Source organism: Vanellus vanellus (genome assembly GCF_965231255.1).
Source record: "Vanellus vanellus genome assembly, chromosome: 2".
In the NCBI taxonomy this organism is placed as follows: domain Eukaryota; kingdom Metazoa; phylum Chordata; class Aves; order Charadriiformes; family Charadriidae; genus Vanellus; species Vanellus vanellus.
The window spans coordinates 167,277,271-167,293,012 of NC_138906.1; the positions used below are offsets into that span (position 1 = coordinate 167,277,271).

General features: G+C 40.6%; 1 protein-coding gene across 1 annotated transcript in view; it reads right to left on the bottom strand.

Moving 5' to 3' along the window:
• Positions 1-15,742, bottom strand: part of TSNARE1 (t-SNARE domain containing 1) — a gene marked incomplete at its 5' end in the record, with an annotated part of 427,114 nt that overhangs the window by 63,774 nt on the left and 347,598 nt on the right. The window contains one exon of the mRNA XM_082499260.1: positions 2,557-2,672. Coding sequence (XP_082355386.1) covers positions 2,577-2,672 — 96 coding nt within the window. The 3' untranslated portion in view covers positions 2,557-2,576. The remainder of the gene's footprint in view (positions 1-2,556; positions 2,673-15,742) is intronic.

Below are 15,742 nucleotides of genomic sequence, written 5' to 3' on the forward strand. Positions count from 1 at the left end.
TCTTCCCTGTATTTTCTCTGAACAGTCATGTAGAGTTGTTATATGTTCAAACCCAGCTGTTTGCTATCGCCTTAAAGTATGTAAGACAGTTGTATGTGAAACAGTTTGTTGAAGTAGCTGAAACTTTAAATCCACCAATATTAAAAAAAAAAACAAACTAAATTTGTAATGCAGTTCAGAATAGAAAAAAATATTTACTATGGACACGACAATTCTGAAGACGTTCTATTCTGGAAATCTTCAAATTATAAATGTGAAATATGCTGCACACCATTTAGAGTCAATCTAGATTAAGAACAGTTTATAATGATCAGAAAGCATACTTGTTCCAATATAACTCAATGCAGGTTTTGCCTACATCTGTATTGCTGGAGAGTAACTCACATTTTAGAAGCTTAATAATTAGTTTCACAACTGATGATGAAAAGTAGAGCATTATATTTTTTCCTAGGGCTTTCATTAGTATCTCTAGGTTTGCTTCCCTCCAGACATGGATCTCTCAGCAGAAGATTAACTCTAGTTTTCCAATGGAGATTTATTGTAAGAATATTGTGGTTCTCTGACTTCCTCCACTAAAGGAATTTAGATAAAAATGTGTCTAGATTGATTTAGCTGTTGATAAAATTTGTGATTTGCAGTAGATAAGAATATTTAACTCTCTATAAAAGAAATTTTGTTATATTATAGATTACCATGATGGATCACATTTTCAAACCAGACTAATGCAGAGTTAAACCAGATTAATGCAACTAAAACTATTGTAGTTGCTCTAGATTTAAATCAGCAGGACAGATTACTATCTGCCCCTGTACGTAGTGTCTCTTACGTAAAAGAAGGATAAAAATATATGTAGAAATATGTCTGTGTATGTTTATGTAAAAGAACATCCATATTTGATCAATCTAAAGGTCCATCTCACTGATATCGTCCTCACTTCAGTGCTCACCAAACTCCTAAGTAAGCACACAAGTGTAGAAAATATTTACAGCTATTTCTCCTGGCACTCAGTAGTGTAGGGCTCACGATCATCCTCATCCAAAACCAGTGAGATGGTACTTTACAGCCTTCAATAGTTTTGTTTTTTTTTTTTTTTCATGGATTTGCTCTAATTTCTTCTTGTACCCAAATTTTGGCATCCGCAATGTCATGCCAGAAGGAGTTCCAAAGTACACCTTGTGTGAAGAATCATCTTTCTGTGATTGTTTTGCTGTTGTCTGAGATTGAGATTGAGATATTTGCAATTGTTGAGAACGTGATGTAAAAAGAAGACACAGTAGAGGGCAATGACTTCATCCGCAGGTGGAAGGATAGCGTTATCAAGTAACACTGAACTCTTGTAAAACAAAACAATAAACAAAATCTATCAGTCCTTTGTGCTTTCTCACCGGGAGTTCCAGAGGATAGTTCAGGCTAAGAAATCTCTGCTTAAATTATTGTAAAGGGGGGGTGGGCCTCAGTATAATGCAGTATCTACTACATGCAGGAGTGGCAGCACACATGCTTCATGCAAGCCTCTGTGAGACATGAGAGGTCTCTAGACCAAAAGTTGTCCCTACCTTCCATTGCTTTCTACCTCAGGCCTCCTACTGGCTGTCTGTGGGAAAAGTCCCATTAATACTTATGGGTTCTGGATTTACCGGTTGGAAACCCTGCCACGGCAGCAGGTACGCAGAGCTGGAATGCCAGAGCCCTCAGGGTGGTAGAAATTCTTTAAATCTAATGTCTCCTTGAATAATGGTCTAGTGGCCTTCTAAAGAAGCAGACACTCAGGAGTGCTTTGTATCAGACAGATTATCAGAAATAGCTTATAAGTCATTCTCCCAGGCTAATGAGGCAAAAAAAAAAAAAAAAAAAAGAAAAGAAAACTTTTTTTTGTGTCTTGTGCTTTACATTTAAAGCATGTTCTTTACAAAGAAAACACAGTACATCTTAAACTTCACTAGCGGCATGAAGTTGGTTTGATCTCTCACCTATCTTGGTAAGGTTACAGCACAGTCTCCCCACCACAGACCAATACTCCTTTTAAGGGTGGATCCAGGACAAAGATCACCAGAAACCCATTTTTATTTTTTTCCACACTACAATCTCCAGTTGTTTGTCTTCCTTCTCCTTAGAAGGGCTTGGCCCCAGGGCGTCTTTGGAACATCTCAGCAGGTAGGTGCACTTTGGGAACATCTCAGCATATTTGCAGGGTGTTGGATTGCCCCCAACCCGACTTCAGTCTGGGGTCTTTTCCATCACTTCTGCATCTCTAATTCGTATGGATTTAGGATTCATTAATTAGCATCGCTACGAGATCCGTATAAAATCAAACACAACACGAACAGCAGAGAAAAGGGTAATAAGATGTTTTGCTTGAATGACACCTTGGCTTATATTTAAGGATCCACTAAGGATGCTATTTCTCAGCTCAAATACCCTTTGGAGGAAATTATTTTCATAGGCCACACTTGAATGTGTAAGCTAAGATAAATTTTTCTTACCATTATCAGATTCATAAACTGTCTCCCAACCACCTCACAGAGGACGACAAAAGACTCAGTGAAAGGCTTTTACCTGTGGAAACCGTAGCCAGATCAGCGCTTGACAGAGACCGCGATGATTATGACAATGAACAGCAGAACGGCCAATGCGACAGAGAGAAGGCAGCACTTCATCTTCCTGGCTCGTAGCTAAAAGAGGAGAAAGACAAAGAAATAAATTCATGAACATTTAAGGGGAAGATGGAGGGTAAATCCATGAAGAAACGTTGCTGTTTTTCCATTGGTAGGACTATTTGAAACAGGTCAACACAACATGTCTCTCTTTTCAGACTGACTCATCCTTCTGGACAGTCCAGATTCTTCCTTTTCAGTGAAAATCCCTCTGAAATACGATCACCTTCTCTACACTACTTTATTCCTACTTAAAATCATGGTTTGTGTCACAGTAAATTTCCAGACTCTGCTTGGAGGGCTGGACTTGGGTAAGGCTATTCAGTTTGGTTTTGGTCTGGGGGTGTCAAATCCTCATTCTGGCTGCCAGGAGAAGACTGTCTCCTGTAAGATAAAGAGGTCTTTCTGCACCCTGCTGTGCAATGAAACCTAGCCAAGCAGTAAGGCGGGTTGTTTACGGGGTAGGCAAATGTACCTCCAGCATTAACCACCCTGATCTCCTTCAAATTAAGATATGGTAAAAGAGATTCTACAGGGTTTTAATTTTTATGTCTGTTTCTACTTAAACCCATCAGCCTTCCCAGTGACCTTCATGGACATAATGTTGTTTGTTCCCATTTAAAATCTTTTGCAGATAGTTCAATTCCTCTTTCTGCCTTGGATTAGAAGGTGGGTGTTTCCATGATCCCCACAGTGTCAGTAATCCTCTTATCCAACACATAAAAAAGTAACTTCAATGGGACACAGAGGCAACTCAGACATTTCCCTTGAGACCAGATCAACCAATTCTCCAGCCACCAGACTTGATAACACCATCTGGACATGGTAAACCAGCTGCTTTTATCCAGAGTTCTTTACCTTTCTTACAACCGAAGCAGCACTCTCACAGGAGAGATTATGTTAATATTACTGTGGTTATCCACTTTTCCTTCCTTTCTTAGAATCATAGAATTAGGATCATAGAATTCTCTAGGTTGGAAGAGGCCCTTGGGATCATCGAGTCCAACCATCTACCCTACTCTACAAAGTTCTCCCCTACACCATATCCCCCAACACCACATATAAATGTCTCTTAAACACATCCAGGGATGGTGACTCAACCACCTCCCTGGGCAGTCTATTCCAATGCCCGACCACTCTGTCTGTGAAAAATTCTTTCCCGAAAAGTTCTTCCCCGAACTCCTGTCATCAGCCCTCCCAGTCCACCTCAGATCCTTCTCTAACTGATTTACGCCACTCTGTACCGCATTGCGCTTTCCATAGAGACACAGTTCTCCAGCTGTTTTGTTCTACAGATGTTTTGGCCTCTTACACTGTGAGTGACAGGAGCCTCATCTCTCCCATTGGTGCTCCAAAGCCCAGTGCTTCATTCCCTTACAGCCCCCCCAGGGACCACTGGTTTTGCTGTGCAGAGCTGGAGAAGGTGCTTCCAGCAGGGAACCGCGATGCATGGCCTGTCCTCTCCTCCAGAATCAATCACCAACCAAACAAGTATTATTTTATTGAAGTGTGCCTTTCCAGATTATTATTTTTTTAACAAATTCAACTGCTGTGCTGTCCTACCTCCATAGCAGATTATCAGTGGTTCATCTTGGCTCTCCATTTGCTTTTCAATTACTCACACAGAAATGCTTTCTTTGGGTTTGGGGGGAAAAAAAAAAAAGGTGCTCTAAATATATAATTCCATGTGCATGTGTTAATAAGGATCTTTTTGTCCAGTGTGAGAGGAAGGAGTGTGTGTGTGGGACACTATTCCCCCCCCCCCCCCGCCCTGCCCAAAACTCTACTTGGGCGCACCCATTTGCTCCCACTTTTTTAATCAGTTTAATCAGTTGTCTCTTGGGAGGGAATACAGACGGACCAGGGCTATGCCTCTCTCTTTAAGGAATTTTATCACCCATGAAGTGATGTGTCTTCACAGTGGCTCCGCACTCGCAGCCTTCATTTCTGGAGGGACAAATCAAACGGATTCTGAAAGCTGAGTGCGTGAGACAACAGGCCTGCTACAGCATCGTCTTTTCTTTTAACCTCCATTAATTCCACATCAAAACAGAAAACCTCTGCTTCAAACTGCAGACTCTCTTAACGCACCTGGACGTCCTCATCCACTTCTAAAACTCCAAAGCCTTTGTTTGGTCAGCAGAGGATGCTAACGGGTCATTTAGCTTCAAGCAGCCTTCTCAAATATTCCTCACATGAGTTTCAAAGGCCGTACAGTTATCAATTCAAATGGGTTTTTGTGTCAGTCCCTTTGCAGAGGCATTCCCTTATTTTGCTCTTTCTAGCATCGCAAAGTTCTATTCACTCTTATTTTGCACTTTACGTAGTCTCTTCCCCCCTCCCGCCCCCCGTCCCCCTTTTTCTTCTTTTTACCAAACATAAAGCAAGCATAAAACCCAACCATAAACAAACAGACTAATCAGAGGGTAGAAGAGATGCAGCCAAGCCTGTATTCTGGTATTTGGTTCACATTTTACGACCTTGTCCTGGCTGGTAAGTCAGGATAATGATTCCTGCTCTGTTTACAACATCTTTTAGTGGATTTAGTATTACTGTCCTTCACAGCCATATAATTTGTTGCAGGATTCTCCTGTTAATTCCTAGTTCTTTCTTTACTTTATATTTCAATACGGAAAACGTTCAGTTCTTCGAGTCCCTTTAGTCTCTCGTCATAAATTTGTACATGCTGGAGGAGCAGTAGAAACTCAGCTTCTGAGCCCCGCCTGATCGCACAACCTTTTCTACACACACTGAGGAAGTGGCCATATACCCCAGCTTCTTTTTCAGAGAATCATTGAATGGTTTGGGCTGAAAGGGATCTTAAAAATCATCTAGTTCCAGCCCTCCTGCCATGGGCAGAGACACCTTCCACTAGACCAGGTTGCTCAAAGCTCCACTTAGGTGGAAAAATACTGATAGAGGAGCAAAAGGCAGCGGTTCCCCTCAAGGTACAGATGCACCCACTGCTTCAGGAAGGGCTGTGCAAGCATCTCTTCACATATGATCTGACACTCCATGGAGTTCACCAACCCTGTCCCGTGAAGAGGACAAGCCTATGTTTTGGTGAGCGCTTGTGACCCATTCCCTGCCCTTATTAGAGAAGAAAGATGTTAGAACAGAGCAGGTTGGACAGACTGTTCTGTTCACCAGATAGGATCTGCAGACCTTGATATGAGCACCCTCACCTGACTATTACATAAATATACACTAATAAAAAACATACTTAATAATCTTACATATAACAAACTCCGGTTATTATCCCTAGTTTATGTTAACAGAATCTGATTACCAAACTGAGGTTACAAATGGTGTCTTAATGCCACCACCGTCATCCTTGAGGGAAGCTGGGAGACAAAAAAACCCACATCCCCGTAACTTTCATAACCCCAAGGCAGCAACGTACACTGCGAGCACATCAACATCAGAAATGTAAGCACTCAACATCTAGGAGATGCTAGGGTTTAGGTTTCCCATGTGTGCATACGCAGGTAGTATTTTTTTCCATTCCATCTCAAGCAGGATCCCTGCCTTTATCAGTACATGGGTAATTATCATGCTAGGTACATCATATATGTTTATAAATTTTACTTATCTACTCAAGTTTTCTCGGGATGTCCATGTTCACATGAGTCTGGGCAAACCTTTCACTTAACATCAAGATCCTAATTTTCCAATGGGAGTTTCGTGACAGCAGAATCATATAATTAAACCCTTCCATCCCAAACATCAATGCAGTGATGGGTTTGTGTCCATTTATAGCCAAGGAAGTGGAGGCACGTGCCATGGGTGGAAGTGTAGCTGATCTCAAGAGAATTCACATTCTCCAAAGGTAAAAAAAAAAAAAAAAAAAAAAAAAAAAAGTGATTCAAAAACAAACCAAAAAAGTGATTCATGATGCCATCCATTGAATCAAGGTTAACCTACACTTACATGGAAATTGTAAACCGTTTCCAAACCCATAACAGGATCATTTCTCCCGAGGGCAAGTTCCTTGCTGCCCTGAAACAGATATTACTAGGTTTCTGCCTCAGAATTACTAGTCTCAGAACAGCAGAGACACAGCCACAGAAAGTTTAAGAAGAAAAAAATAAAGCACAACAAAAAAGCTAAACCACCTGTAAAATGAATCATTTTTTTTATGACATAATTCTTCAGGGAGCTTTGCATTTTTATAACATTTCCCACACATCCGACTAATCCGCAGTTGATTTCGCTCATCTTTTTCCAGCTCTTTCTCCCCTCAAATGCTGAAGATCTTTCTTTCACACTGCGCATTAATGCTATTCCTTATTCTCCTTGACTTTCCCGGGGTCCAGCGCGGGAAGCTCCGAGGGCATGGGCAATGTGACCTCCTCTCAGTTCCTGCAACCTGCACACAAGATTGCCTGCAGGAGCAATTGTAAGATAATTTTGCTCAGCATCTTCCACTTGAAGCATACTTACCAAAGAAAAGGCATACCTAGGACTATTGGCACAACAGAGGTATCAAAAGCTGAAGTATAGTCTTGGTACAAACTCAATCTTGAGGATGTTCCCCCCCAATTTCAAAAATTCATCAAGCAAAACTGAGGGAATAGTTTGTTTTTTTTTTTCCAGAGACATGAAGGTTTCGCCAAACACTCCTACAGGTGAAAAAAAGGTATGGCTGCTTTCTCCATTATTTTTTTCCTGCTAAACTGCAAAGGTCCACATATAGAAAGCATTAGAATTCAGAAAAACCTCCTGAAAAAACATGTTTCTCCCAGGGAAACACGTTTCCCAAAACTCCATTTTGGAAAACACTCCCTTTAACCATCGTTTAAAAAGCGTATCTAAATAGAGATATAGAAATCAACGCAACAAACAAAATTTCAGGCTGAGTTTGGGAAAAGCTTAAAGCTACCAGGAAATATTATTTTCTGCCAGAAAATGTATGAGAAAGAATTACAAGAAGTACTATCTGATTTTTTTTTTTAATTATATGAGCTTTTTCTGAACCTTGAATGATATGCTGTTGCACTGCTCTCGTTTTATAGCTCTGTCCCAACCTGTTGTAAGCCCATTTCCCATAACACCTAGAATTTGTTGATTAAATTGGAGCTGATCTATTTTCACAGTACACATTTTCCCAAGATGAAAAGAATGCAGCGTGGGACAAAAAAAAAAACAACAAACCCTAATCCTGTAGTAAGACATAATGTCTTTTTACAGTTATTTTTGCTAGGCTTTCAGGGTTTTTTACTAAAATGATATAGGTAAAGATATATTTTAATCCTGACAGAGGGTCTTTAAACACACATGTGAAATAGGAGTGAAAAGCAGGGAAGGAATGAACAAGGCTATTTGGGGACACAGCTGAGAAGCACTTTATATTGACAAGCGAACTGGATGTGAGTGAGCCTGAAAGAAGCCTTTCCTTCATTGTTTCATAAAAATAAGCTGTAAGTCATATTTTACAGCCTAGAAGGCGTTTCTTTCTTGGGGGCGAAATGTGAAATGTTGAAAGACATTTTAATTATGTCACAACAGATAGTTAAGTAATTAAAAACTATTAAAGCCCATTACGGCCCCAGGCCCAGAAAAGCAAGTTTTATCTTGGAAATTCCTAAGCAGATGTAGTTACAAGGAAGAAAGAAATGTTTTCTTGTTAAGGATGCAAAAGCTATCATCTGGGACAAAGCATAAATAATAGGAGAGGTCAGAGGAAACTGTTTTTCCGATATATGGAATAGAAAAAAAAATAGTCAAACCAGTAAGCGTTTGTTTCGCATATGGAAAAGCAGCATTGGGCTTCTCTACCCTCTACGGATTGGTTACACCATACACCGAAAGGCAGGAAAGTTGAGATTTCATAACTGCCTTTACTAAGGTGGCAAAAAGCCCTAGGAATGGGCGCTTTGGTTCAGGCAGGGACCCGTATTGGGACAGCTGCTCTTTTCTGGGAACCTCCAAGGATACAACGCTGCTTCAGACTAGAGATGTACCCTATGACTCCACGGTTGTGGCATTTCATAGGTCTCCTGCAGGACAAAAGCATTGGGCAGGTTGTTATCATTAGCTAAATTAACCTCATCAACACTCTACCTTCTTATTCCATCTCTCCCTCTTCTTAGCCAGGATAATGACGACAGCAGAGAAAGAGCATTGCCCAAGATGGTTAACCCAAGACCACGTGTCTCTGTCCCACCCTCCTGCAATGCCAAATAATATAAGCATTGGGAGTACCCTAGGTTTTTCGGTTCTGTTGTATGGGCAAGAACCCGTCTCCTAGGGGAGAAGGTCCATTTTTCAGTCTTTGTTTCTTAGACAGGTTATTACGGTAAGCAAACAAAAAGCTACCTTGCACTCAATACCAAAATCCTACCTGTTTTTTACCTACAGAGATGCTTATGCGATTTTAAACACAATTTTAAATCAGTTTAAAAACTACAAACAAATAATGAAGCATTTTCCAACGGATCCAGAATCACAAGAACTTCTGAAAGTACAATTCCACTACTTAAGCAAAGAAACCGCTGAAGAATTACCTGCTATGGAGATCTATTTCCTGCAAACCCATCCAGCAAATAAAATCCAAAAATGATTGAATTTAGAAACCACACAATACCAGCCTCCAGTTATCAGGTCAGGTCCTTTTAAGGGCCTCTGTGGGGCAATGAAAACCCACCTTGATTAATTTTCAAGTACTGTTTCCTTCATTGTAAGATTAACAAATCTGCTTGACATAAAATGGTACACTTTATATGCAAATCTCCATAGAGATTTTTGTGACATTAAAGAGGTTCATACGATTTTGTTCACCCTGCCCTCGGAGGTCATTTGGAATTGCACAGAAGCATTTGTCTATGCCCTTAATATGCATTTTGAAAGCTAATTTGAGGTCTGCTGGATTGAGAGCCCCGGTCCTTAATTATGTTTGGACGTGTTTTTACAGAGATGGTATTATGAATCCGAAACTACTGTCATTCCAATATACACCAGCAGAAACTCTGCTGAAGGCTGTGGAGTTCTCAGGAGGGGAAAAAAGGAAATATTGGAGTAAGACAGCAGAAAGTCAGACCTTGCAGATGTGTGTTTACCTCCAAGCATTATGTAAACATACAGAGGGAAAAAAAAATCCCCTTACACTTGCACCAGTGTTTTAATCATTATTATTTTTGTTTTATATTCCATTTACATTGATAAGATCCCTTAGCTAAGTCATACGCAATCATCTCTGATAAGAGAGTAAACACGCTGTGTTATTGCAATGGAAGTGAGGAATATGACCTTTAACGTGTGTACAAATTAAAATGCACTGACCAAATTTGGTGACCTTTATGGTAAAGCTTCCTTATAGAGTAACAATGAATTTGCTATTAAATATCACTGCTTCTGCAGGCAGGCTAGAAAAGGCCAGTAATATTATTAAGCACTTTGGGTGTTTTTAAATGAGAACGAAGCAGTCAAGTTGCATATGAGTAAAACCCACAAGATATGAGAGCAACAGGAAAAGACCAGCCCACACCAGCAAGGAAATATCACTTTGCTTTGACATGTTGTTATTGTGCCATTTACTTCCACATCGTTTGGACCGATTTCAAACCTTCTTTTATGACGCCGTACCTGCGTATTTGCCGCTTGCCGCTAATTCTGCACAGCCTTCCCGTTCCCCGTAAGGCTCTTCATGATTCCCTTCTTACTCATTTTCCTTCTTTGCATATACCCCGGGTGAAGCCAACGGCCATCTATAGGTATGGTTCCTCAGCATATCCTATTGTGAGACTGTATTTTCTGCCGCACGGCTATTTAGCCAGTGATAACCATTCAGGATTACATTTCCCATGCCTACAATAAACCTCAAGCTATTTCATTTAAATGAAAATATTGCGGCCAAACCGAAGATGAAAACTATCGAAAAATGTCCGAGTCTCCCACCCTGAAAAAGATAATGCAAACCTTTTCTCTCGTGGCCCCGCGCTTTCAAGAAAGATGGGGAATGTGAGGAGGAATAGGGAGAAAGGAGTTTGCCCCATCAGCAAGGGTGCCCTTTTTAGTGTTTCTAGGAAATTTTGGCTCAGTTTGGGAAAAGTATGACTTGTCTCAAACCTTAGTGCATGCGCACTCGTGACTAATTCAAAATCTGAGATAATTTTCACCATCTGCAACAGTCTTCTGTCAGGATGAGGACAGGAGCACAGTGTTTTCAGTGTTGGTTTGCCTCAGAGCAGACAGGGGCTGGTGTTAAGCCTGTGCACACAGATTTAATTGCTGCATCTTCCAACTTCTGAATGCTTGAATTAGCAGTCTTAATATTCCCTTAATATACTTGTTTTTTTTAATGGCTCAGACATCATTTGTAATAACACATGATAATGGCTTACATTTCTATCATGTCTTCCAAGGAAGCAGGCCTCCAATGTCATTTAGAAATTCACTATAAAGAGGATTATTTTCTTCCCAGCACCGGAATGAAGCCGCCTACCTCTGGCAGCTGTTTAAATTCTGCGTAGCAAATCTAGCCAGCAGTTTAAAGCAGGTAATGACTATTGTGTGTAGCCGAAAGATGGGAGAGACTGCGTTTTCCCCAAACAGAAATTGCCCAAGGTAGCAAAGCAAATACCCTTATACTTTTGCAGAAACCACTCTGAGGTGCTTAACGGCCCCACACAGGTAGACTCAGAGAGACCTGAAGTCCCCCAACATTTCAAGCCCAGTAATACAGTCGCAAGGGAGCAGAGAATGATTCGACCACGTTAAAGCAATGCCGTGCTCAGAGAAAGTTGTCTCTCTGAGCCGTGTTTATTAGTTAGATTATATTATCATATGAATAGGACTACTTGGCGGGACTGGAAATGGCGATCTTTGGGTCACTGGGCTGCTGATCCAGACCCTTTGAGCCCAGCAGCTCAGCCAGCTTTCAACCCACCTTATTTACCGAGTCCGTACATCATCACTTTTCCTATGAGGGAGTTACAGGGGCCAGTGCAGAATGTATTAATTGAAGAGCCAACTGAGGAAAGATTTGGCTCATTCTCTGTCCCCAAAAATGCTTGGGCTCCTCAAGTTGGTTCCTTATGCCAATAAAAACCAGTTCAAAATTTGCACAAGTTTATAAGGACCAGAGCCAAAGTAGGTATATGGTCTGGCTCAACTCTATTGATGTTAATGGAGTGTACCCTTAGGAGATTCTGGTCCAAAGTTGTTAATAATTTCTCCGTAGTACCACGTGTATAGCTACTTTTTATTTGAAAATTCTAATAAAAATGAAACGCTTGGTAAAGGGTGGAGCATCAGCCATAAATGATCTTCAGACCATCTTCAAACAAACGCGAGTGTCAGATAAAGAAAACAAAGGCACTTCTAGGGGTAGGGGAAAAAATATATAACAGTATTTGTCACATCGGGACCGAAATAAAAGGTTGTCTTCAAAGCACAGTGTTCTTGAACTAAGACTTGCCTTCAAATCTCAGCAGTAATTAAGACAAATTACCCTCAGTCTAAGTCTTCAGGCACCAAAGAACAAACTGAAGGTTTAAGCTGGTCTGATTCTGTCACCAGAAGGCAGCTGGACGTATAAACAGTCAGTACATTACAGTAACCAATCCACGAAAAAGCTCCTCCGGCCCTACGAACCATAAGTAAAACCAAATTATGAAAGGGGTACCAGGAAGCACTGTGCCATCAACGCCTCAGAGGGTCACTTTCAGAAGCTGATGAATCTCCAGAGTGAAAATATCACAGAATAATCACAGGCAGTATTCTATATTTGTGTTTTCATTAGCCCAATTGATATGATTGTAAAGAAAAACCAAAACAACCAAAAAAAAACCCCAAAACAGAAAAGAGTTACGTTACTTGTTTCAAAGTCTGTCTGTTTTTCTTCTTTACTGTGTCCATTGATTTAGTATAGGAGATTATTTCTTGCAAAATTTGCTCACTACCATCTCTAGACCACCATCATCATTCCTATTCCAGTAGTACTCCTACTACTGCTATAACCCTGCCATCGTTAGCATGTCAAGCAGCGGTTGACAGGCACAAACTATCATGCATTACTTCATAGTGTTGTAGAACAGACCTGTGTCCTGCTGCACTAAACTTTAAATAGATCTCTAAACATCGTAAAAAGGGGTTTTTTTTGGTACTGAAGTCCAAAAAGTCTAGAGAAAAAAAATGTTTCAATAACAAGATTAAGAGAATGTTCCTTAAAAAAGACACCCCAAGAGAACCACCAGGTTTTGCAACCAAGAGTATTATTAAAGCTGAAGACTGATTTTTCCTCCCGGGCATGCCATCCTCTACTCCACTCTCGTGAGACCCCACCTGGAGTACTGCATCCAGCTCTGGAGTCCCCAACGTAAGAAGGACATGGACCTGCTGGAGCGTGTCCAGAGGAGAGCCACAAGGATGATCTGAGGGCTCGAACACCTCTCCTATGAGGAGAGGCTGAGCGATTTGGGGTTGTTCAGCCTGGAGAAGAGAAGGCTCCAGGGAGACCTTATTGCGGCCTTCCAGTCCCTAAAGGGGGCCTACAGTAGAGATGGGGAAGGAAATTTTATTAGGGCATGTAGCGATAGGACGAGGGGGAATGGCTTTAAACTGGAAGAGGGTAGTTTCAGATTGAACATTAGGAAGAAGTTTTTCACTTTGAGGGTGGTGAGGCACTGGAACAGGTTGCCCAGAGAGGTTGTTGAGGCCCCATCCCTGGAGGTGTTCAAGGTCAGGCTAGATGTGGCCTTGGGCAACCTGGTCTAGTGAGAGGTGTCCCTGCCTGTGGCAGGGGGGTTGGAACTCGATGATCTTCACGGTCCTTTCCAACCTAAACCATTCTATGATTCTATGATTTTTCACAAGTTTCCAAGTATTCACCGTGTCACTGCTGCTCCTTTGCAGTATGCAGACTACTTGGGAGCGAAGTGCTAAGTAACAGCGAGTAAATTAAATTGACACCAGGCATGACAATCTTACTTGGGAAAAGCAACAAATTGCATGCTAGGAACTCAAGGAATCCACACCTCCACACTTTGCCTAACACAGCATAGATCCGCAGGCAGACTCAAAGCTATTTTACAGCTTCTTACCCCGACAGATACCTATATGTGGGTCTTCACCCATTCAAAGTAAATCCCACAGAGACAAGCTACAAGTCTTAAATAATTTCCAAATGAGCTTCATTAAAGGACAAAAGGATATTTCCTTTCTATTGCCTACTAATATCTATCAAAAGAAGTGGTTAAAGTCACATCTAGTCTAACAAAAGTGAAACTGAGAAGAAATAGTAGTGCCTCCATATCTTTTTATTGGGTGGGACAGAATTAAAATTAAGGCAGCATGATTTTCTTTAGAAGCCACAGAGAATTGCTTAGGCTATCAGAATTCCTGATCTAAGCTTTTGTTTAAACCCAAACACGCTCTTCAAGGTTTGAATAGTATTTTTATCTCTGTTATTCTTTCATTTTCACATTGGCTTGTGAGCTTTTGGTTTTCTGATGGATTAAATGCACCAATGCCAGGAGGTAGCCTGACTTGATACCATACTTCTGCCTCTACAAGAAAGCATAAAGTATTGGAAAATTTTGTGTGAGATAGTATTTGCCTGAGGTTTTCTGCTCAGTTTTGCAGATGGAGATCCAGGGAAAGTCAAACAAAGAGCAGAGTTCAGGACTTGTAAGAACAGAATTCAACTAGAAAGACCAGGAAAAAAAAATAAATCTCAAAATAGCGGGCAATGCAGAGAACTGTACAGGCAGACATAACACCTGTGCCTATTTTTCTCATTAAATTATTCTGTGATCTTTCATAAGCCATTTAACTTCTTCCTTTCTTAGTTTCCCTATTTATAAGATTAAGGATGTTACTTCATTAAATAAGTAGAGCGTAAGTAGGTACATCTGTAATGATGGACCTCATTGTGTGTTGCTAAGATTCACACACAAACACTTTTTGGTTTTTTTAATATCCACTTTGTATGTGGATGAGTTTTGCTTTGTTTTTTTTTTTGTTTTGTTTTGTTTTAGGTAAATGCGTTCAGTCATTTCTGAGATTAGAAGCTTTAACATCATTCTAAATTATAGCACTTTTCATTAGTTATGTAGTCACACAATAGAGTTATTGGTATGGTACTGGAGCCCATATTGCAGAGGAATAATATGTAGTCCCTTCTTTCACCTCTTGAACAACCTTTTGGAGCTCTCTGCAGCTTTATCCTTAATAACATGTCCTAAACTGCATTTTACTCTGCACTAAGGCAAACAATGTCTGATAGGAAAGTTGAAAACAATCACAGGTCTGAACGTTTTACTGTTCTTCAGTTCCTGGCAACAAGACAGTATTCAGAAACATGCTCCATTATTCACTGCCATCAAAGCTTTGTGTTTCCTTCCTTTCTTCCTCTATGTCAAAATCCTTGCGTATTTACAAATTGTGATGGATTCTGAATAAAAGAGACCAGTTTGTAACAGACAATGGAATATCAGCAATGCTTCACAAATGGCCTTGGAGCCTGACCCTGCTGGGTCAAAATTGTAATCCCAGGTCTAGGAGCACCTTAGTCAGCACTGCCACCACAGAGGACTTTTTAGATGAAGTGTGTAGTAGTAATTTGACTGTGATAGACAACACAATAGAGCTCTGTGAATGTCACAAAGCATAGTGCCAACAGTGTCTCCTACAGAGCACATCCATTAGTAGTAGCAATGAGAGGACGATCTCCAAAAGAAAGAATTAAATGAAATTAAGAGTCTTTAAGGGCACAAGGGAAAATAGCTTTCATGTTTGAGTTTTATCTCATTGCAAGGATGGAAGGGGGCAGCAAGCAATGATATGTATTAAATCCACCATGTCTTTGTATATGTCTGTATGATTTTTGTCACGGTGCCAGTTGGTTGCCGGTTTGCAAGATTAACATTAGAAAGCATGTCTAGTCCATCCATTTATGCTGTGTACGGAGAAAACAATCTGTAAACATTTCCTCCAATGAACAAGATGGAAGAGAGATGTGATTCTCCAGCATCGTAGAAAAAGGGGCATTTAGCTAAAAGACAACATGTCACCCAACTATAACTTTTAGCCAAGAAAAATAAATTTCCATTACATACCATGTAAACAAATCTTTGTAGAGATTCACA